The following is a 23,500-nucleotide window of genomic DNA, read 5'->3' as shown; positions in this document are numbered from 1 at the left end:
GATCGATAGTAATTAATCAATACTGATCGATTGTGATTGATCAATACATAGTGATTGATCAATACTGATAGTGATTGATCAATACCGATCGTGATTAATCAATACTGATCAATACTGATTACTACTAATATATTAATACTGAGATATTATTACTGATATATTAATTCTGATTATTCTGATCGATACCGATTGATCAATAGTGATGTATACTGTCCATGGTGACTGCTAGGTGTCAGCCCCACATTGCTGGTATATGGCGGTGGCGTTACCTTGCAGGTGTTGACTGGCAGCCTCCGCGGAGCTGCAGTATCGCAGCCCCTCGATCTTCGCCGCTGTCAGGATGTCCAGAATCTTGGGCTGAGTGAGGAAGAGAAAGGATTATTGTGCCTGCCTCATGTTCACTGTGTGAACTGGGTGGGTGTCGGTCACAGGAAGGTTCTTGACAAGACCCTTGGCTCAGCCAGCCGAACCAGTGAATTAACTCACCGGGGTTAACTCATAAGGTCAGAAGTGATTGGAGTAGAATTAGGCCATTCGGCACATCAAGTCTACTCTGCCATTCAATCATGGCTGATCTATCTCTCCCTCCTAACTCCATTCTCCTGCCTTCGCCCCATAACCCCTGACACCCGTACTAATCAAGAATTATACCTATCTCTGCCTTAAAAATGTCCACTGATTTCTGTGGCAAAGAATTCCACAGATTCACCACCCTCTGACTAAAGAAATTTCTCCTCATCTCCTTCCTCAAAGAACGTCCTTTGATTCTGAGGTTATGACCTCTAGTCCGAGACTCCCCCACTAGTGGAAACATCCTCTCCGCATCCACTCTATCCAAGCCCTTCACTATACGGTGCGTTTCAATGAGGTCCCCCCTCATCCTTCTAAACTCCACCTAGTACAGGCCCAGTGCCAACAAGCGCTCATCATAGGTTGACCTACTCATTCCTGGGATCATTCTTACCAACCTCCTCTGGACCCTCTCCAGAGCCAGCACCCCCTTCCCTCAGACATGGGGCCCAAACTGTTGACATTGGTCACAGCAAGACACATACAGGTTTGGTTTAGGTTTATTCTTGTCGTGTGTATGGAGGTAGGGTGAAACACAGCTCTCTGATTAAATCAGATTCCAAACATGAGATCATAAGTGATCTCTCCCTCCGAGCCCCATTCTCCCCATAACTCCTGACACCCGTACTAATCAAGAACCTAACTATCTCTGCCTTAAAAACATCCACTGACTTTGCCTCCACAGCCCTCAGTGGCAACGAATCCCACAGATTCACCGCCGCGATTGATCAATGCAATCAAGACAAGTTCTATAGAAGATGAACACAAATCCTGAGTCTGGTGGTGCACGCTCTCTCAATCTGCTGTACCCTCTACCTGACCGGTGTGGGGAGAAGGAGGAATTATTGCGGGGAGAAGGGAAGGAAACAAAAGAGGGCCTACCTTGAGGTTGGAGAGGACCAGGGCCAGGTTCTGCTGCTGGAAGGTGGCGCTCAGCTCCCGGAGGCAGGTGACGGAGGTGTAATCGATGGTGCTGACGTGGGCACAGTCCAGGATGGCAGAGCGAGGAGGGGAGGCTGCGGGTAAACCAGCCGCGTTACTGCCCATCGCACCCGCACACTCTACCCCACTCGCATCTCCCCCCCCCCCCCCCTCCCATGCCATAGCAGGTCACCAGCATAATCACCGAGTAGTCTCACCCCAGCCACCCTGCCACCGGCCCCACCTACACCTCAAGCTGCCTCGGCAAGGCCAGCAGCATCATCACGGACTAGTCTCACCCCAACCACCGGCTCCATCTACCTCGGCAAGGCCAGCGCCACAATCACGGACCACTCACCCCAACCACCCTGCCAGCGGCCCCATCTACACCTCACGCTGCCTCGGCAAGGCCAGCAGCATCATCATGGACCAGTCTCACGCGCTCGACCTCACACACGACACGGTGGCGCAGCGGTAGAGTTGCTGCCTCACCGCGCCAGAGACCCGGGTTTCGATCCTGACCACGGGTGCAGTCTGTACGGAGTTTGTACGTTCTCCACGTGGCCACCTGAGTTTCCTCCCACACTCCAGAGACGTACCCGTCTGTAGGTTAATGGGCTTCAGTAAAAATTGTAAATTGTCCCCTGTGGGCGAGGGATTGTGTTAGTGCGCGGGGATCGCTGGTCGGCGCGGACTCGGTGGGTTGAAGGGCCTGTTTCCGTGCTGTATTTCTAAACTAAACTAAACATCTCACGCAATGCCAAAGTAGGCCAGCAGTATAATCACGGACTAGTGTCACCCCGACTTCCCTTCCATCCACTCCACCTGCACCATCTATGTGCAAGGCCAGCAGCATCATCAAGGACCAGTCTCACACACTCGCCCTCACACACGCCCGCCATTGGTGGAGCGGGAGCACGTGGCCGCTGGCTGGGTGAGGTCACGCGGGGCGCGGGGCGGTGACGTCACCCTTTGTCCTGTATTTGGGAGCGAGGAAGTTGGCAACACTAGTTTCCACTCACCTTCCAGGGCCTGGCTGCACAGTAGGTCCCGCACGTGTTCTGCAGCAGGGAAGGTGAGGCCACTCTGTAACTGCACCACCACATAGCCACTGCCAGTCACCTGGGGCGCAGGGAGAGGCAAGTTAGAGTCCCACTCCTCACCTGACATCCAGCAGTGTGTCATGTCCAGATCAACAAAATGGGCGCAAAACAAACGTGCTGGAAGAAGTCAGCGTGTCAGGCAGCAGGTGGTCAGTTCTTCAGACTTCTTCAGAGCAATGGGTGACGTTTCGGGTCGAGACCCTTCTTCAGACTCATTTAAACCAGCATCTGCAGTTCTTTCCGAAGCAGGAATGGGGAACTGATTTTGGATGATCAGCCATGATCATATTGAATGACGGTGCAGGCTCGAAGGACCGAATGGCCTACTCCTGCACCTATTTTCTGTGTTTCAGTCAGAAGTGATAGGAGCAGAATTAGGCCATTCGGCCCATCAAGTCTCCGCCATTCAATCATGGCTGATCTATCCCTCCCTCCTAACCCCATTCTCCTGCCTTCTCCCCACAACCCCTGACGTCCGTGCTAATCAAGAACTTATAGACAATAGACAATAGACAATAGACAATAGGTACAGGAGTAGGCCATTCAGCCCTTCGAGCCAGCACCGCCATTCAATGCGATCATGGCTGATCACTCTCAATCAGTACCCCGTTCCTGCCTTCTCCCCATACCCCCTCACTCCGCTATCCTTAAGAGCTCTATCCAGCTCTCTCTTGAAAGCATCCAACGAACTGGCCTCCACTGCCTTCTGAGGCAGAGAATTCCACACCTTCACCACCTTATCTCTCTCTGCCTTCAAAATAAGTATCTGTGGGGGGAAATGCACACTCCCCATCTAAAAACATTAACTGTCTATATAAACCCTCAGATTTAGACTTTAGAGATACAGCACAGAAACAGGCCCTTCGGCCCACCGAGTCCGTGCTGACCAGCGATCACCCCGTACACTAGCACTATCCTACACACACTAGGGACAATTTACAATTTTACTAAAGCCAATTTACGTACACACCTGTACATAGTTGGAGTGTGGGAGGAAACTATCACCTGGAGAAAACCACGCAGGTCACGGGGAGAACGTACAAACTCCGTACAGACAGCACCCATAGTCTGGATCGAACGCACGTCTCTGATGCAGTGAGGCAGCAACACTGCTGTTGTAAAGTGCCTGATCAGCTGAGTTCCGCCAGCAGTTTGATTTTCATGGAAACACAGTGGTAGAGTTGTTGCCTTACAGCATTTCCAGCGCCGGAGACCCGGGTTCGATCCTGACTACGGGTGCTGTCTGTACGGAGTTTGTACGTTCTCCCCGTGACCTGCGTGGGCTTTCTCCGAGATCTTCGGTTTCCTCCCACACTGGAGTGCAGGTTTGTCGGTTAATTGACTTGGTACAAGCATAAATTGCCCCTAGTGTGTGCAGGACAATGTTAAAGTGCGGGGATCGCTGGTCGGTGCGGACTCGGTGCGGACTCGGTGGGCCGAAAGGCCTATTTCCGAGCTGAATATCTCTAAACTAAAGCAAAGGCACCTCAGATGTGGTACAAGTGTGTAGCAGCACTACCCTGAGACAGTATACAGAAGATAGACACAGAATGCTGGAGTAACTCAGCGGGACAGGCAGCATCTCTGGAGAGAAGAAATGGGTGACGTTTCGTGTTGAGACCCTTCCTCAGACTGATTCAGACTGATTCAGTCTGAACGGACTCGACACAAAACATCGCCCATTCCTTCTCTCCAGAGATGCTGCCTGACCCGCTGAGTTACTCCAGCATTTTGTGTCTATCTTCGATTTAAACCGGCATCTGCAGTTCCTTCATACACAGTATACGGAGGAGGCAGCCTCATCCTTAATGTCCAGGCCTAACACACGTCTCAACGTGTTCAGGAGAGACCAGGGTTGCCAACTGTCCCGTATTAGCCAGGACATCCCGTATTTTGGGGCATTTTGGCCTGGGCCGGGCGGCCGCCATTGGTGGAGCGTGCGTGAGTATGTGGCCGCTGGCTGGGCGAGGTCACGTGGGGCACGGGGCGGTGACGTCACCCTTTGACCCTTATTTGGGAGCGAGGAAGTTGGCGACCCTAGGAGAGACCCAGCCACCAGTCTTACCTTCGCCTCTGGTCTGGCAACGTTGTAGAGCAGAATGATCCCGGACACGGCAATTCCTGCTAGAATTCCATACTGGATCTCCCAAAAGCAGCCCAGGAAGGTCGCCAGGAATGGCAGCAAGTCCAGCTCTGCGGGGGAGGGGGGGGTGGGTGGGAGAACAAGACTCAGGGTATAATCCAATGGTTTTACTCACCACAGTGTAAAGTCGATTAAACTACAAGCTTTAACCAGCCTCAGGATTAAACGATACGATATGATAGAACTGTATTTATCCCAGGAGGGAAATTGAAGGGCGTTCTTTTAGAAAGGTACGTGAGCAGGAACTTCTTAACAATGAATCTGTGGAACTCATTGCCACAGAGGGCTGTGGAGGCCAAGTCAGTGGATATTTGTAAGGCAGAGATAGATTATTGAGCGTCAAGGGTTATGGGGAGAAGGCAGGAAAATGGGATTAAGAGGCAGAGGTCGGCCGCGATTGAATGGCGGAGAGGACTCGACGGGCCGAACGGCCTAATTCTCCTCCTATAACTTGTGAACCAGAGGGGAGAGGTTGCACTTCCAAGCCGGGCCACAGGAGGGCAGCCTCTACGCAGCTTCTCAGTCTACACCGAAGACAGGTCACAGAGTGCTGGAGTAACTCAGCGGGTCAGGCAGCATCTGAGGAGAAAAAGGATTGGGGGGGGGGGGGGGGTGGTTACAGGGTGGGGGAGGTGGGTGGCTACAGGGTGGGGGGGGGGTGGCGGGTAGGTACGTGGGGGGGGGTGGGAGTAGACCGGGCCAGGGGGTGGGGTCAATACGGGAGTGAATACGGGGCCGGGCGCCGTTCTGACACTCACTGCTGACTCTCCAGAGGGCGGGCAGGATGCGGACGTCAATGACGGAGGAGACGGCACAGATGATGACGGCGGCCAACGCTGCCTTTGGCACGTAGAAGAAGAGCGGCGTGAGGAAGGCCAGAGACAGCAGCACCAGCAGCCCTGGGGATACAGAGGCACGTTACACACAGCACGGAAACAGGCCCTTCGGCCCACCGAGTCCGCGCCAATTCCCGCACATTAACACTATCCTATACACACTAGGGACAATTTATAGTTATTTCCCAAAGCCAATTAATCTGCAAAACTACACGTCTTTGTAATTTAGATGAGATTAGAGATACAGTGAGGAAACAGGTCCTTCGGCCCACAGAGTAACGCGGTGGGTCAGGCAGCGTAACACAGAGTAACACAGAGTAACGTGGTGGGTCAGGCAGTGTAACACAGAGTAACGCGGTGGGTCAGGCAGAGTAACACAGAGTAACGCGGTGGGTCAGGCAGAGTAACACAGAGTAACACAGAGTAACGCGGTGGGTCAGGCAGAGTAACACAGAGTAACATAGAGTAACGCAGTGGGTCAGGCAGAGTAACACAGAGTAACGCGGTGGGTCAGGCAGTGTCTCTGGAGAACACGGACAGGTGATGTTTTGTGAAATTCATGAGGTATAGGAGCAGGATTAGGCCATTCAGCCCAACAAGTCTACTCCGCCATTCAATCATGGCTGATCTATCTCTCCCTCCTAACCCCATTCTCCTGCTTTCTCACCATAACCCCTGATACATAGAAACATAGACAATAGGTGCAGGAGTAGGCCATTCGGCCCTTCGAGCCAGCACCGCCATTCAATATGATCAGGGCTGATCATCCAAAATCAGTATCCCGTTCCTGCTTTTTCCTCATATCCCTTGATTCCTTTAGCCCTCAGAGCTAAATCTAACTCTCCCTTGAAAATGATTTAGCACATCCGTACTAAACAAGAATCTGTTCATCTCTGCCTTAAAAATATCCATTGACTTGGTCTGTGGCAATGAATGCCACAGGTTCACCACCCTCTGACTAAAGAAATTCATCCTCATCTTTTTTCTAAAGGAATGTCCTTTGATTCTGAGGCTGTGACCTCTAGTCCTAGACTATCCCACTAGTGGAAACACCCTCTCCACGTCCACTCTATGCAGGTTGACGGGTACTGTACTGAGACGCCACCTGCCCACGTCCAGCAGAGATGCAGCCCGACCCGCTGAGATGCTGCCTGACTCGCTGAGTTACTCCAGCACTTGGGATCCATCTTGGACAAGTGTCACGTGTGGCGGCGCCTAACGGCTGCGGCTCGCTGGCAGTCTGTTTGTCCTTTTTCCTTTTTTGTTTGTGTTGGTGTTGGGGTGGTTTGTTTTTGGCTGTGTATGTGTTTTTTGGCTGTGTATGTGTTTTTAGGTCTCTTCCTCGGGTCGAGGCTCAGCCGTGGGACTTAACAGCGCCCGGTGCGGCTCGGCCGCGGGATTTTCCATCGCCCGGTGCGGCTCGGCCGCGGGATTTTCCAGCGCCCGGTACGGCCACGGGACTTTCCAGCGCGCGGTGCGGCTCGGCCACGGGACTTTCCAGCGCGCGGTGCGGATCGGCCGCGGGATTTTCCATCTCCTTGCGGGGGCTGTGCGGGTCGCCATGGGAGGGGCATGGGGGAAGAGAGAGGAAGTTTTTGTTGCCTCCATCACAGTGAGGGGATGTTTGGAGTCACTGTGATGGATGTTTGTGTTGGGGTCGTGTGTCTGGTGTTTTTTGTTTTTTTACTCTGTGACTGCTGGCAAATTAATTTCGTTCGGTAAAACGAATGACAATAAAGCTATTCTGTATTCTGTATTCTGACAAGACAACTCGGCCATCTCTGGCGCTGCCAGTGTGCTGTGCCATGGAAGGGGGGCGGGGGATATGTCTCCTGGCCAGTCGCCCAGGTGACTATTTGTGCCACTGGCTCTGAGTCCGTGCCGACCGGCGATCCCCATACACCAACACTACCCTACACACACTTGGGACAGTTTACGAGTTTTTCACCGAAGCCAATTAACCTAGAAACCTGCATGTCTTCAGAGGGTGGGAGGAAACCGGAGCACCCGGAGAAAACCCACGCGGGTCACGGGGAGAACATACAAACTCTGTACCGACAGCACCCGTAGTCAGGATCGAACCCGGGTCTCCGGCGCTGTGAAGCAGCAACACTACCGCTGCACCACCGTGTATAGTATTATCTGATCTGCTTGGATAACATGCAAATCAAAGTTTGTCACTGTACATGTGACAATATTAAACGTAAACCTAAGCTTAGCTTTATGTACTTTATAGGCTGATATCTATGCCGTGTGAAGAAGGGTCCCAACCTGAAACATCACCCATCCTTTTCCTGCAGAGATGTTGCCTGACTCGCTGAGTTACTCCAGCGTTTGTGTCAACCTCTTGCCTAATGGGAGAAGGGGGAGTGACCGGGGTGAGACTGGTCCTTGATGATGCTGCTGGCCTTGCCGAGGCAGCATGAAGTGTAGATGGAGCCGATGGAAGTGAGATAAGACACAAAAGCTGGAGCAACTCAGCAGGTCAGGCAACATCTCCGGGGAGAAGGAGTGGGTGACGTTTCGGGTCGAGACCTGTCTTCAGTCGGGAGGCTGGTTTGCATGAAGATCACGGGCACGGGTGATTTGCGTGGGCGGTCACGGTGGCGCAGCGGTAGAGTTGCTGTCTCACAGTGAATGCAGCGCCGGATACCCGGGTTCGATCTCGACTACGGGTGCTGTCTGTGCGGAGTTTGTACGTTCTCCCCGTGATCTGCGTGGGTTTTCTCCGAGATCTTCGGTTTCCTCCCACACTCCGAAGACGTGCAGGTTTGTAGGTTAATTGGCTGGGTAAATGTAAAAATTGTCCCTAGTGTGTGTGTGTGTGTGTGTGTGTGGGATAGTGTTAGTGTGTGGGGATCGCTGGTCGGCGTGGACCCGGTGGGCCGAAGGGCTTGTTTCAGCGCTGTATCTCTAAACTAAACTAACAAATCTCAGACCGGTGGGATTGGGAGGGAAAGTGGGGAATAGAGGGGGTCGAGGAGACGCACCGGTGATGAGGCCTCCGGCTGGGCTGCACACTCCCGTCTGTGAGTTCACCGCCGTCCTGGTGGGGAGAGGCAGAACAGTTAGCGATCGGGCAGAGAGACGGCAGCACGTCACAGTGACCCCCCCCCCACCCACACCCCCACCCCCACCCTCACCCTCCGGAACGGGACCACTCCCCACCCCACGCTCCAGACAGGACCAGCCTCCCCCCCACCCCCACCCCCACCCCCACCCCACCCTCTGGGACTGGACCACCCCCCACCCCCACCCCACGCTCCAGACAGGACCACCCTCCCCCCCACCCCACCCTCTGGGACTGGACCACTCCCCACCCCCACCCCACCCCATGCTCCAGACAGGACCACCCCCCACACCCACCCCACCCCACCCCACCCTCTGGGACTGGACCACTCCCCACCCACGCTCCGGACAGGACCACCCTCCCCCCCACCCCCACCTCACCCTCCAGACCGGGCCCACTCCCCACCCCACGCTCCAGACAGGACCACCCACCCCCAACCCCACCCTCTGGGACAGGACCACCCCCATAACAACACACACCTCCTCCCAACACGGGGTCACAGAGAGATGACCACCCTCCCTCCCTCCCTCCCCGGACTGAGGACACCAACCATTCCCCCCACCCCTCACTCTGTCCCCTGGGTCAAAGACACCCCCTCCCCCCCCCACCCCCTCCTCCTTCACTGGGGAAGGTCAGATCTACCCCCACTCTGGTAACCAAAGCCCACTGTAACCTCACCAGCAGCTCCATAAAGTGCCCGAGCCCACCACAACCTCTCCCTCACCACCCCCCCCCCCTCCAGAGCCATGCTCACCTCCCAAAACTCCCGGTCACCGGGTAGGAGGAGAGGAAGGAGCCCAGGATGTTTGTTGTACCTGGAACAGAGGAGAGTGAGGGGAGACACACGGACACACACGTAAACACACACGCATTCACACGCACACGTACACACACACGCACATTCACACGCACACGTACACACACACGCGCATTCACACACGGACACACGCGCGCACAGACATACAGAAACAAGGACAGACACGCGCACACACATGCACACGCACATACATGCACACACATTCACACACACGCACACACACGGACACACACGAGCCCACAAAGACAGACATACAGATGTAAGGACAGACACGCGCACACACACATTCACACACACACACACATATTAACACAGACACGTGCATTCACACATGCACATACATACACGCACATATATACATGCATACACACATTGACACATGCACATACACACACACACACACATTCACACACACGCACGCCCACAGACAAAGACAGATATACAGATACAAGGACAGACACACGTACACCCACACATAGAGACAGAGTGAGACACACACAAAGACAGACACACGTACACACGCACACATAGAGACAGACACCCACACACAGAAACAGAGTGAGACACACACAAAGACAGACACACAGATGCAAGGACACAAGCAAAGACTGCCCCTCCCCCGGTGAAGCCCCTCCCCCGGTGAAGCCCCTCCCCCAGTAAAGCCCCTCCCCAGTGAAGCCCCTCCCCCAGCGAAGCTCCCCCCACTCACAGTCGCTGCCCCTCCCCCGGTGAAGCCCCCCCGCTCACCGATGGCCACCAACTCCTGGTTCGGGTCGATCCTGTATCCGTTCTGGGCAGCTGAAACACAGCAGGGCATTGGTCAGACACACTGGGGGAGGGGCGTCACCGGGGGGGGGGGGGAAGAGACCCCTGACCAGGACCCCCCCCCGCTTTGTTCCTTAACAGCTTTTATTAAGGGTGGCGCGGTGGTAGAGTTGCTGCCTCACAGCGCCAGAGACCCGGGTTCGATCCTGACCTCGGGTGCTGTCTGTACGGAGTTTGTACGTTCTCCCCGTGACCTGCGTGGGTTGTCTCCGGATGCGCCGGTTTCCTCCCACACTCCAAAGACGTGCGGGTTTGTAGGTTAACTGGCTTGGTCCCCGGTATGTGCAGGATAGTGTGAGTGTGCGGGGATCGCTGGTTGGTGTGGACTCGGTGGGCTGAAGGGCCTGTTTCCGCGCTGTATCTCTAAAACTAAAGTCAGGGACTGGATGTCCGGCCGGGGCCACTCACCGAAAGCCTTGGCGATGGCGATGCTCTCCAGAAAGCCGACCAGAGGGATCACCGCCAATCCTGCACCAAAGTCCTGTGGAGACCATAGATAACAGAGCATAGCAAGATAGACCACTCGGCCCTACAAACCGTGGTACGCCAGGGCGCCATTTTAGTAGGCAGAAACTTGCAGAGACATTTAAAAAGAAAAATAACAAAAATCTGTGAATTGATAGATGAGATATATTCTGCATTTTAATGGTGTCGTCACACATACTGTTCCCCCACAACTCTGATTACACTGCGAGAGGCAGAGCGAACGGCGGGTTTTGCTTACTAAAATGGTGGACGTTACGCTCCGTTGCGGACTACACTTCAGTATAGACGGCTTCGACGGAGTGGTCCATCTTGCTCCTCTAGTATCTTTGGTGGAGACCAAGAACGCTTCATGAGTAGAGACACAAAATGCTGGCGTAACTCAGCGGGACAGGCAGCATCTCTGGAGAGAAGGAACGACTGACGGTTCGGGTCGAGACCCTTCCTCAGCCTTGAATTCCTTCCCACAATGCTTCACGAGCGTCAGTTCACAGCTCAGTTTATTGTCACGTGTACCGTGTACACGTCTACCGAAAGCGTTAGTTTCTTGCTCTCCAGTCAATAATAACAATTAATAACACGGCACGGTGGCGCAGCGGTAGAGTTGCCGCCTTACAGCGAATGCAGCGCCAGAGACCCGGGTTCGATCCCAAATACAGACGCTGTCTGTACGGAGTTTGTACGTTCTCCCCGTGACCCGCGTGGGTTTTCTCCGGGATCTTCGGTTTCCTCCCACACTCCAAAGACGTGCAGGTTGATTAATTGGCTTGGTGTTTGTGTAAATTGTCCCTAGTGTGTGTAGGATAGTGTTATTGTGCGGGCATCGCTGGTTGGCATGGAGCTGGTGGGCCGAAGGGCCTGTTTCCACGCTGTATCTCTAAACTAAACTAATAGTAGTGTGCAGTGAGAGTTTGCTGGAGTTTGCCGTGTTGGACGTGCTGCCGGCTGTGTAGGCGTGCCGTGTCGTGGCATGGCGTGGCGTGCAGTGGCGTGCCGTGTTGGACGTGCTGCCGGCTGTGCAGGCATGGCGTGGCGTGCCGTGGCGTGGTGTAATGTGGTATGCCGTGATGTGGCGTGCCGTGTTGGACGTGCTGCCGGCTGTGCAGGCGTGCCGTGCCGTGCCATGTCGTGGCGTGATGTGGCATGGCATGCCGTGTCGTGCCGTGCCTCTGCCCCAGTACACACGCACTCACCCTCAGCATGCCGGTGAAGCTCTCTGTGTCGTTGCCCTGTGTCCGGGAGAAGGGCGGCAGGCGGAAGGGGGGGAGGCCGCTGGCAGTGGTGCCCGTCAGCGTGAACACGTGCCACCGCTGACCCTCGCACGAGAAGGCCAACAGGCTGGCACACAACACCACCACCGCATTGCGGGCTGCCGAGAGAGAGAGTGGCGTCAGGGACAAGACCAACACGCTCCACCGTTAGCAGCAATGTATCCCCACCCCTCTCACCCACCCCTCTCACCCACCCTACCCTCCCCCACCCACCCCCTCACCTACCCTACTCCCCCCAACACCCCTCACCCACCCACCCTACCCCCACTCCATCCCACACCCTCACCCCCTCCACCCTACCTCACCCCCTCCACTCCACCCCCTCACCCATCCAACCCCTCACCCAACCCCTCCACTCCCCCCACCCCTCCACTCTACCCCACCCTCACCCACCCTACCTCCCCACCCACCCCTCACACACCCTACCCTCCCCCACCCACCCCACCCACCATACCCTCCCCCCACCCTTCACCCACTCACCCCTTCCACTCCACCCCACCCACTAACACTCTCCACAATTAGCACCAATGTATCCCACCCACCCAACCCCCTCCACCCACCCCTCACCCACCTTACCCCCCCACCTCCACTCCATCCCACACCCTCACCCCTCCACCCCACCCCCTCCACTCTACCCCACTCCCTCCACTCCACCTCCTCCACCCCACCCCACCCACTCCACCCCACCAACCCCCCCACCCATCCCCCCCCCCCACCCATCCCCCCCACCACCCCACCCACCCCCTCCCACCAACTCCACCCATCCCCTCCCCCCTCCACTCCACCCCCCCCCCGGCTGACCTGTGGCGGTGAAGCCCACGATGGCGCGGCAGACGCGGTGCAACACCGGCACGGTGCCAGTTGTCTGTGGCATCCGCCCCTTTGCCGCCTGCAGGAGGAGCAGCATCAGCAGACAGGTGGCACCCAGAGCCACGTCCCCCCACCTGGGCACAGAGGGGAGGGGAGGTGAGGCGGCGGACACTCGGCCCATCCCCACAGCTGCTAGCACAGCACCAGCCCACCCACCAACATCCCCCCCCCCCCCCATCACCCAGCAGCACCAGCCCCACATCACCAGCGTGAAGAAGTGGCGGAGACTGGCGGGCACTGCCAGGCTTTACCGGTGGCACAGCAGGCACCGTGTAGAACCGCCAACAGCCCACAGCCAGCAATAACGGGGCTACTTGGGGGAAACCGGAGCACCCGGAGAAAACCCACGCAGGTCACGGGGAGAACGGGCAAACTCCGTACAGACAGCGCCCGTAGTCAGGATCAAACCCGGGTCTCCGGCGCTGTGAGGCAGCAACTCTACCGCTGCCAACAAGAGAGGCACGGACTGCAGAAAGACAGCACATTGTTCAAGATCACAGCTTTGTTTAGTTTTAGTTTCCAGACACGGCGTGGAAACAGGCCCTTCGGCCCACCGGGTCAACACCGACCAGCGGACCCTGCACACTAGCACGCACGCACGCACGCACAAATGCACACTACAATTTACAGAAACCAATTAACCTACAAACCCACATGTCTTTGGAGAGTGGGGGGAAACCGGAGCACCCGGAGAAAACCCACATGGTCACAGGGAGAGCGTACAAACTCCATGCAGGCAGCACCCGTAGTCAGGGTGGAAGCCGGGTCTCTGGCGCTGTGAGGCAACAGGTCTATCGCTGCGCCACGTGCCATGGAATCACGCACTTGCCATGAGTTGTTATGCTTTGTGATCATCTCAATCTCCTGCTCCAAGAGAAAGAGGTGAGATTCACTATCACCTGTGTTTCTCCTCTCCACAGACGCTGCCTTCCCTCAGTGTGTCCACAAACCCTTCTTAATGGCAGCTGTCCAACATCTGCAGTACTTTAATGACTATCACCCAGAATATCCTGAGGTGGGGCCTTGTGTTGATAAATCAACCATTGACCATTGACAGCTGGGGTAACTCAGCTGAGCGGCACGGTGGCGCAGCGGTAGAGTTGCTGCCTTACAGCGAATGCAGCGCCGGAGACCCGGGTTCGATCCCGACTACGGGTCCTGTCTGTACGGAGTTTGTACGTTCTCCCCGTGACCTGCGAGGGTTTTCTTCGAAATCTGCCGTTTCCTCCCACACTCCAAAGACGTACAGGTTTGTAGGTTAATTGGCTTGGTAAATGTAAAAACAAAAACTGTCCCCAGTGTGTGTAGGATAGTGTTAGTGTGTGGGGATCGCTGGTCGGCGCGGACCCGGTGGGCCAAATGGCCTGTTTCCACGCTGTATCTCTAAATCTAAAAACTAAACCTAAAGAATATCCTCAGGCGTGGCAAGGTGGTGCCCTGTGTTGATAAAGCGACCATTGACACAAAAAGCTGGGGTAACTCAGCGGGACAGGCAGCATCTCTTGAGAGAAGGAATTGGTGACGTTTCGGGTCTGAAGAAGGGCATCAACCCGGCACGTCACCCATTCCTTCTCTCTCCAGAGTTGCTGCCTGACCCGCTGAGTTACTCCAGCACTTCAGTGTAAACCAGCGCCTGCAGTTCCTTCCTACACATTGACCGTTGACCTTGTCCATCCATTCGGGTCGAGGTGCGAATCGAACCCTCGACCGAGCCTCTGAGCTGCTGCCCGGTGAACAGGACACTCACCTGGTTTGGGCGATGTCACGGAAAGTGTAGTACACCTCATGGAAAAACTGCCGGGGAATGCCACGAAGTCCTAGGATGTTCTGGGTGAAAGAGCAGACCGTTAGACTGACAAACCCACAAAGACATTGGTTAAATGCAACACCATTTTGTGTATGCTTCGGCACCAGTTTACTTTTTACAGGACAGGTTTGGAGGGATATGGACCAAATGCGGGCAAGTGGGACTAGTGTAGCTGGGACACATTGGCCGGTGTGGGCAAGTTTGGGCCGAAGGGCCTGTTTCCACACTGTGTCACTCTGTGACCTCAGTTTAGTTTATTGTCACGCGTGCCAAGGTACAGTGAAAAGCTTTTGATGCACCCACCTTCGGTCATGCAACACCACACTCACTAACCTGCTAGCCCGCTCTCTCCCACCCCGACTATCAGTCCGAAGAAGGGTCTTGATTAGATGTTTTAAAATGATCGGTAAGTATGACTTCTTGAGTCTGAAGAAGGGTCTCGGCCCGAGACGTCACCCATCCATCCCTTCTCCCCAGAGATGCTGCCTGACCCGCTGAATTACTCCAGCATCTTTTGTTTGATCCCACATTGTGAGCAGTTTTTGTCGCCCCGTTACCGTGAGGATGTTTCTGTCCCTGAATCTGGAGGTGCGCGTTTTCACACTTCTGTACCTCTTGCCTGACATGGCAGCTTTAGAAAGGGATTTGAGCAGTTTACCAGAATGACGCCTGCCTGGATTATTGCAGGGCTTGCTGTGACCCGGGTTCGATCCCGACTACGGGTGCTGTCTGTACGGAGTTTGTACGTTCTCCCCGTGACCTGCGTGGGGTTTCCCCGAGATCTCCGGTTTCCTCCCACACTCCAGAGACGTGCAGGTTTGTCGGTTAATGGGCGTGGAATAAATATAAAAATTGTCCCTAGTGTATGTGGGATAGTATTGGTGTGCGGGGATCGCTGGCCAGCGCGGACCCGGTGGGCCAAAGGGCCTGTTTACGCGCTGTATCTCTGAACTAAACAAAAACCAAACCAGACAGTATGGCCACAAGGAGAGCATTGGACAACATTGATTTGTTTTCTTGAGGCCCCAACCCTGGGTATTCCTCTCAAGATCTTGCTCACCTCGATAAAATCACCTCTCATCCTTTTATTTCTTTCACATTTAGTGTTTATTTAGTTATTTTTCTACCCCAGTTCCCCCCTCCTTCACATAAATCCCACACGGCAGTGAATTTCTATTTGTTACCTCAGTGAACTGTGGTCCCTCAGTGAACACCAGGGGGATATATCAGTGAACCAAACTGCCACCAACAAGGGAAATTCTACTCTACAATGTTGGAGGCCAAGAACGCAGGTCATATAAACATGGAAAACAGGTGCAGGAGGAGGCCATTCAGCCCTTCGAGCCAGCACCGCCATTCGATATGATCATGGCTGATCATCCAGAATCAGTACCCCCGTTCCTGCTTTCTCCCCTTATGCCTTGATTCCGTTAGCTCTACGAACTCTCTCTTGAAAACATCCAGCGAATCGGCCTCCACTGCCTTTCAATGGCAGAGAATTCCACAGATTCACAACTCTCTGGGTGAAAATAGTTTCTCCTCATCTCAGTCCAAAATGGCCGACCCCTTATTCTCAAACTGTGACCCCTGGTTCTGGACTGACACCAGTAAGACAATCGTTTAACTTATATATAAGTGTTTTATTACAAATACAATGCAGAGAGCAAGTGAAAAAACCTCTGCATGGCACACCTCATGGTTACAAAGTGAAACGAATTTAATCAGCAGCATAATACAGGTAACATTACAAAACCCAGGCATGGACCATAGATCAGGTCAGCAATATGAAAGTCAGGCATGGATCAATCCGCCTAGGGGATTGATCTACATTCCCCCCCCCCCCCCCCCCCAACATGGGGAACATGTTTCCTGCATCTAGCCTGTTCAATCCCTTAAGAAATGTCTATGTTTCTGTAAGATCCCCCACGCCTTTATTAAACGGTCAATAAAGGTTTGTGGCCGAGGGCCTTACCTTCAGCTGCCCAAAGGCAATAGTGATAGCCGCGGCACTGGTGAACCCATTGATCACAGGGAAGGAGATGAAGTCAACCAGGAAGCCTAGAGACAAAGCAATGTGTGTTAGGGACCAGCAAACGGTAACCCACCTCGTAAGGTCAAAAGGTCACAAGGAATAGGAGTAGAACTAGGCCATTCGGCCCATCACGCCTACTCCGCCATTCAATCATGGCTGATCTATCTCTCCCTCCTGATCTTATGGTGACAGAATGCGTAGGAATGAACTGCAGACGCTGGTTTAAACCGAAGATAGGCACAAAAAGCTGGAGTAACTCAACGGGGCAGGCAGCATCTCTGGAGAAAAGGGAATGGGTGACGTTTCGGTTCAGACTGGTTAGGGATAAGGGAAACGAGAGATACAGAAGGTGATGTGGAGAGATAAAGAACAATGAATCATAGAGGGGGGGGCAGCGAGAGAGGACGATGCAGAACTCTCATCGGAGAGAGGAGGAGAACTTCTTCAAAGCAGTCACACCTAGAGGAGATTTCGCAGTGGAGCAGACGAAATAGGGAGAAATCCCACGCAGGTCACGGGGAGAACGTGCAAACTCCACACAACCAGCACCCGTTGTCGGGATCGAACCCGGCTCTCCGGCGGTGTTTGGGGTTGAAACCCTCCTTCAGAAGCCAATTCTCCAGTCTGAAGAAGGGTCTCGACCCGAAACGTCACCCGTCCCTTCTCTCCAGAGACGCTGCCTGTCCCGCTGAGTTACTCCAGCATTTTGTGCCTATCTTCGGTTTTAACCAGCGCCTACAGTTGCTTCCTGCGGACCGTGTCTGGGAGATTCGGCTTGCCGTTGCTTGAGCCGCCCCCCCCCCCGGTTTCACCGTGCCGGACGTGACGGCACTCAATCCCTGCCACAGCCGCCGGGCATCCGCCTCACCGTCCCGTCTAGAGTCAAGTCAAGTCAATTTTATTTGTATAGCACATTTAAAAACAACTCATGTTGACCAAAGTGCTGTACATCAGTTCAGGTACTAAGAAACGAACATACAATGGCACACAAACATAACAGCACATACATAAACACTTCACAGCGCCCCCTCAGAGGGCCTCAAATGCTAGGGAGTAGAAATAGGTTTTGAGCCTGGAAGGGGAAGTTCTGATGGGGAGAGGGATGCTGTTCCACAGTCTAGGAGCTGCAACCGCAAAAGCGCGGTCACCCCTGAGCTTAAGCCTAGACCGCGGGATAGTCAGTGGCCCCAAGTCGGCCGACCTGAGGGACCTGGAGATAGAGTGGTGGGTTAGAAGATTTTTGATATGGGGGGGGGGGGGCAAACCCGTTTAGGGCTTTGTATGTGAATAGGAGGAGCTTGAAGTTGATTCTGTACTGTACTGGGAGCCAGTGGAGAGAGGCCAGAATCAGGGTGATGTGGTCCCTTTTACGGGTACCCGTCAGGAGTCTCGCTGCGGCATTTTGGACCAATTGCAGGCGGGACAGGGATGATTGGCTGATCCCAGTGTACAGGGAGTTGCAGTAGTCTAGGCGGGAGGAAATGAATGCGTGGATGATTTTTTCAATGTCGTCAAATTGGAGGAATGGTTTGATTTTAGCTATGGTTTGATTTTAGAGACACAGAGCGGGCGCAGGCCCTTCGGCCCACCGAGTCCGTGCGGACCAGCGATCACCCCGTACACTAGCACTGTCCTACCCACTCTTTACAATTTTACCAAAGCCAATTAACCCACAAACCTGCACGTCTTTGTAGTGTGGGAGGAAACCAGAGCACCCGGAGAAAACCCACGCAGGTCACGCGGAGAACGTACAAACTCCGTGCAGACAGCACCGGTAGTCGGGATGGAACCCGGGTCTCCGGCGCTGCATTCACTATAAGGCAGCAACTCTACCGCCGCGCCAACGTGACCGCCCCCCCCCCGGGTTCTCACCGAGGCGCAGGACTCCGAGCGCCAGCTGGATGCAGCCGCAGAGGAAGGCGAGGAGCACGGCGTAGGCGGGGTCGTGGCGGCCGTACGTGGACACCAGCAGAGACATGATGGCGGTGGGGCCCAGCGTGATGTCCTTGGACGTGCCGAGCAGGCAGTACACGAAGCAGCCGACGAACGAGGAGTACAGGCCGTACTGCGGGAGGAACCAACAAAGACGTCAGGCGGCACGGTGACGCAGCGGGTAGAGTCGCCGCCTCACAGCGCCGGAGACCCGTGTCCGACCCTGACCACGGGCGCTGTTTGTACAGAGTTTGCACGTTCTCCCCGTGACCTGCGTGGGTTTTCTCCGGGTGCTCCGGGTTTCCTACCACACTCCAAGGACGTGCAGGTTTATAGGCTAATTGGATTCAGTAAAATAGAAACTTGTCCCTAGTGTGCGTGCGTTTGTTGGACGGGGATCGCAGGTCGGCACGGACTCGGTGGGCCGAAGAGCCTGTTTCCACGCTGTATCTGTACCTCTAAACCCAGACTTCAGACTTTAGAGATACAGTGCAGAAACAGGCCCTTCGGCCCAACGAGTCCTTGCAGACCCGCGATCACCTCGTACTAAATGCTATTCACGTTATTTCTCTTTATTCTGCATCTGTACACTGTGGACGGCTCGATTGTAATCATGCATTGTCCTTCCGTGTGACATTGTACACCTGACAATAAATTAAACTCAAACTCAAACACTAGCACTATCCGACACACACTGGGGATAAATTTACAATTAACCAACAAACCTGAACGTCTTTGAAGCGTGGGAAGGAACTGGAGCACCCGGAGGAAACCCACACGGTTACAGGGGAACGTACAAACTCCGTACGGACAGCACCCATATTTAGGGGTCTCTGGCGCTGTGAGGCAGCAACTTTACCGCTGCCCCGCCTTGCCTGCCTAAAGTACAAGACACGTAAAGTACAACAACAAATGATACGAGAAAGTCCACGTCAAAAATCTTGATCAGTTGGGCAAGTGGGCCAAGGATTGGAGTTTACTGTAGACAAGTATAAGGTGCACAGACACAAAATGCTGGAGTAACTCAGCGGGTCAGGCAGTATCTCTGGGGAGAAGGAATGGGTGACGTTTCGGGTCGAAACCCTTCTTCAGTCTATAAGAAACGTCACCCGTTCCTTCTCCCCTGAGATGCTGCCTGTCCTGCCGAGTTACTCCAACATTTTGTGTCTATCTTCAATTTAAACCAGCTTCTGCAGTTCTTTCCTACACACAAGTATAAGGTGATGTAGTTTGAGAAGTCAAATCAGGGCAGAACTTTCACAGTGAATCTCAGGGATCTGGGGAGTGTTGTAGAGCAGAGGGATCTTGGAGGACAGGTACAAAGTTCCCTGAAAATGGCATCACAGGTAGAAAGTGTGGTCAAGACAGCTTTTGGCACATTGACCGTCATCAGTCAGATTATTGAGTGTCGAAGTTGGGAGGTCATGTCACAGTTGCACAAGACGTTGGTGAGACCACATTTGGTGTTTTGTGTTCAGTTTGGGTCTCCCTGCAATAGGAAGGATGTTGTCAAGCTGGAAAGTGTACAGAGAAGATTTATCAGATTTGGGGTTGCCAACTTCCTCACTCCCGAATACGGGACAAGGTGACGTCACCGCCCCGCGCCCCACGTGACCTCACCCAGCCAGCAGCCACGTGCTCCCGCTCCACCAATGGCAGCCTCCCGGCCCGGGCAGCCGTCATTGGTGGAGCGGGAGCACGTGGCCGCTGGCTTGTCCCGTATTTGGGAGTGAGATAGTTGGCAACCCGATGCAACCGTGACGCATGCGATTTGTCCAGCACACAGAGTGTGGGCCGAAGGGCCTGTTGCCGCGGTGCTCCGCACTGGGTTAGGCGGGGCAGTGATTGCGAGGGGGGGAAGGCAGTTACCTGCACGGGGAGTCCGGCGATCTCGGCGTAGGCCAGGGCCTGTGGCACCACGGTGAGGCCCACGGTCAGTCCGGCCAGGCAGTCCATCCGCAGCCAGTGGCCGGAGTAGCGGGGCAGCCAGGCCAGCAGGGGGCAGCAGCGGTGCAGGGCCTGGCGGCAACAGCGGGCCCTTGGCACCGAGCCCATGGCTCCTCACCGTGCCACGCCGCCTTCTCCTCACCGCGCTGCACTCTCCACGCTCTCCACGCCGCGCTCTCCTCACCGCGCCACGCTCTCCTCTCCTCACTGCGATCTCCTACAGCTCCACCACAGGGCCCCACAATACAAACCCTCTCCCCCCCCCACACACACGATCGCTGCAGAGGAGAAAACAAAGGTCACGAGGCTTTACCGGGCGCTGGTCAGGCCGCACGTGGAGTACCGCGAGCAGTTCTGGGCCCCGTGTCTGAGGAAGGATGTGCTGGCTCTGGAGAGGGTCCAGAGGAGGTTTACCAGAATGATCCCAGGAATGAGTGGGTTAACATATGATGAGCGTTTGTCGGCACTGGGCCTGTACTCGCTGGAGTTTAGAAGGATGAGGGGGGACCTCATTGAAACGTACAGAATAGTGAAAGGACTGGATAGAGTGGACGTGGAGAGGATATTTCCACTAGTGGGAGAGTGCAGGACCAGAGGGCACAGCCTCAGGATAAAAGGACATATATTTAGAAAGAAGATGAGGGGGGAATATCTTAACTCAGAGCCGAGTCATTAGGTATTTGTAAGACGCAGATTGACAGATACTTGATTAGTGCGGGTGTCAGGGGTTATGGGGAGAAGGCAGGGGAATGGAGTTAGGAGGGAGGGATAGATCCGCAATGATTGGAGGCGGGGTAGACTTGATGGGCTGAATAAAGCTCGGGGCCTTGGCCCCTTCACTGGCGGTCCCTCGTGTGCCACCTCCCCACCAGCTTCTCTGGGGCCCCAAACGCTGGCCTTGCTACTGGCACACACTGTGTTCAAAGTATTGCCAACTCAGCTCCTGTGGTGAAAGTACCTCGTGCTGTCCTCACCAGCCGTGCACGGGACCTTGTTCCAACAGGATGGGGAGGGAGGGAGGATTCTCGATTCTGACCGCAGCAAAACTGCAGCGACACCAGAAACCACAGATGCTGCAATCTGAAGCTGAAGACAAAGTACACAGTTACTCCAGTATTTTGTGTCTAATCTCCAGAAACTTGTTTTGTTACAGTGAAGGATAGAGAGATAGAGAGGAGATCCCTTGCAGAGAGACGCACAGTCACAGAGTGACAAACAGTGACACAGAGTGACAAACAGTGACACAGACTGGCTGAGGGATTCTGACACACACCGTGACACACACAGTGACAGAGGGACTCACACACACACACACAGTGAGACACACGCACAAACAGGGTGAGAGGGACTCACACAGTCTCACAGAGTAAGAGGGACTCAGACACAATCACAGTGACACACGCACAGACAGTCACACACTCTGACAGTCACACACAGTTACACACACGCGCATACAGTGACACGCACAGTGACACGAGCACTGTCACACACACACACACACACACACACAGTAAGAGGGACACACACTGTACCACACGCACACACAGAGTCACACACAGTGATGCACACAGTGACACACAGAGTCACACACACACAGTGATGCACACAGTGACACACAGAGTCACACACACACAGTGATGCACACAGTGACACACAGAGTGACACACGCACAGAGTCACACGCACACACAGTCACACACAGTGACACGCACACGGTGATGCACACACAGTAAGAGGGACACACACACAGTGCGACAGGAACACAGAACGTGATCAAACTTTGACACTCTATCCCCCAGTGAGGATTTACAAAGTAACCGGCGGGACAGTGGAGGACAGTGGACAGAGGAGGACAGTGGACAGTGGGGGACAGTGGACAGTGGGGGACAGTGGACAGTGGGGGGACAATGGACAGTGGGGGACAGTGGACAGTGTACAGTGGGGGACAATGGACAGTGGGGGGACAGTGGACAGTGTACAGTGGGGGACAGTGGACAGTGGACGGCGGGGGGACAGTGGACAGTGGGGGACAGTGGACAGTGGGGGGACAGTGGACAGTGCGGGACAGTGGACAGTGGGGGACAGTGGACAGTGGACGGCGGGGGACAGTGGACAGTGGGGGACAGTGGACAGTGGGGGACAGTGGACAGTGGGGGACAGTGGTGGACAGTGGGGGACAGTGGGACAGTGGGGGACAGTGGACAGTGGACAGTGGGGGACAGTGGACAGTGGGGGACAGTGGACAGTGGGGGACAGTGGACAGTGGGGGACAGTGGGGGGACAGTGGACAGTGGGGGACAGTGGACAGTGGGGGACAGTGGACAGTGGGGGACAGTGGACAGTGGGGGACAGTGGACAGTGGGGGACAGTGGACAGTGGGGGACAGTGGACAGTGGTCAGGGCGACAGAGGCCACTGGTGTCCAGGGGTGTCGGGGCTCTGCCGGCTGCTGTGCGCGGGGTAATCTGTGCAACTTCCCCTTTGCCGGGGCCGGCGGCACAGACTGGGCGCAGGAAGGGGAAGGAAGCTGCTGCAGACCGCGGCTGCAATCACTGCCCTGCCCTCGCCCTGAGTTAATGGCCCCTCACCCCGGACAATCACTCACCCCCTTCACCCCCTTCACCCCCTTCACCCCCCTCCCTCACCCCGGACATCACTCAACCCCATCCATCACTCACCCTCAGCCCCTCCCCCCCTCTTACCCCCACCCTCATTCACTCACCCCCTTCCTCCTCCCCATCACCCCTCACTCACCCTCTCTCTCTCTCTCTCTCTCTCTCCCTCCCTCCCTCCGCGCCGCGGGGACTGGGGACCCCGTCACGTGACCCCGGCCCGACGTCACCACAATGTATCAGTTTCACTTCCGGAAACTGAC

The 23,500-nt window shown here is 55.0% G+C and overlaps 1 protein-coding gene across 1 annotated transcript in view; it reads right to left on the bottom strand.

The window, feature by feature from the left end:
* The window catches only part of slc26a11 (solute carrier family 26 member 11), a 27,231-nt gene extending 3,768 nt beyond the window's left edge, over window positions 1-23,463 (bottom strand). Inside the window, exons 1-17 of the mRNA XM_078401399.1 lie at window positions 23,380-23,463; window positions 21,586-21,713; window positions 20,550-20,905; window positions 18,621-18,813; window positions 16,689-16,774; window positions 14,657-14,736; window positions 12,841-12,983; window positions 11,962-12,137; window positions 10,694-10,766; window positions 10,208-10,258; window positions 9,398-9,458; window positions 8,564-8,619; window positions 5,496-5,636; window positions 4,660-4,787; window positions 2,514-2,613; window positions 1,453-1,586; window positions 270-357 (exon numbers count right to left, since the gene is read on the bottom strand). Of these exons, the coding sequence (XP_078257525.1) occupies window positions 270-357; window positions 1,453-1,586; window positions 2,514-2,613; window positions 4,660-4,787; window positions 5,496-5,636; window positions 8,564-8,619; window positions 9,398-9,458; window positions 10,208-10,258; window positions 10,694-10,766; window positions 11,962-12,137; window positions 12,841-12,983; window positions 14,657-14,736; window positions 16,689-16,774; window positions 18,621-18,813; window positions 20,550-20,735 (1,696 nt within the window). The 5' untranslated portion in view covers window positions 20,736-20,905; window positions 21,586-21,713; window positions 23,380-23,463. The remainder of the gene's footprint in view (window positions 1-269; window positions 358-1,452; window positions 1,587-2,513; window positions 2,614-4,659; window positions 4,788-5,495; window positions 5,637-8,563; window positions 8,620-9,397; window positions 9,459-10,207; window positions 10,259-10,693; window positions 10,767-11,961; window positions 12,138-12,840; window positions 12,984-14,656; window positions 14,737-16,688; window positions 16,775-18,620; window positions 18,814-20,549; window positions 20,906-21,585; window positions 21,714-23,379) is intronic.
* Between the last annotated feature and the right edge of the window lie 37 nt (window positions 23,464-23,500).

The sequence above is a fragment of the Rhinoraja longicauda genome, chromosome 6, assembly GCF_053455715.1.
Source record: "Rhinoraja longicauda isolate Sanriku21f chromosome 6, sRhiLon1.1, whole genome shotgun sequence".
Classification (NCBI taxonomy): domain Eukaryota; kingdom Metazoa; phylum Chordata; class Chondrichthyes; order Rajiformes; family Arhynchobatidae; genus Rhinoraja; species Rhinoraja longicauda.
This window is presented reverse-complemented; position numbering and strand designations above follow the sequence as displayed.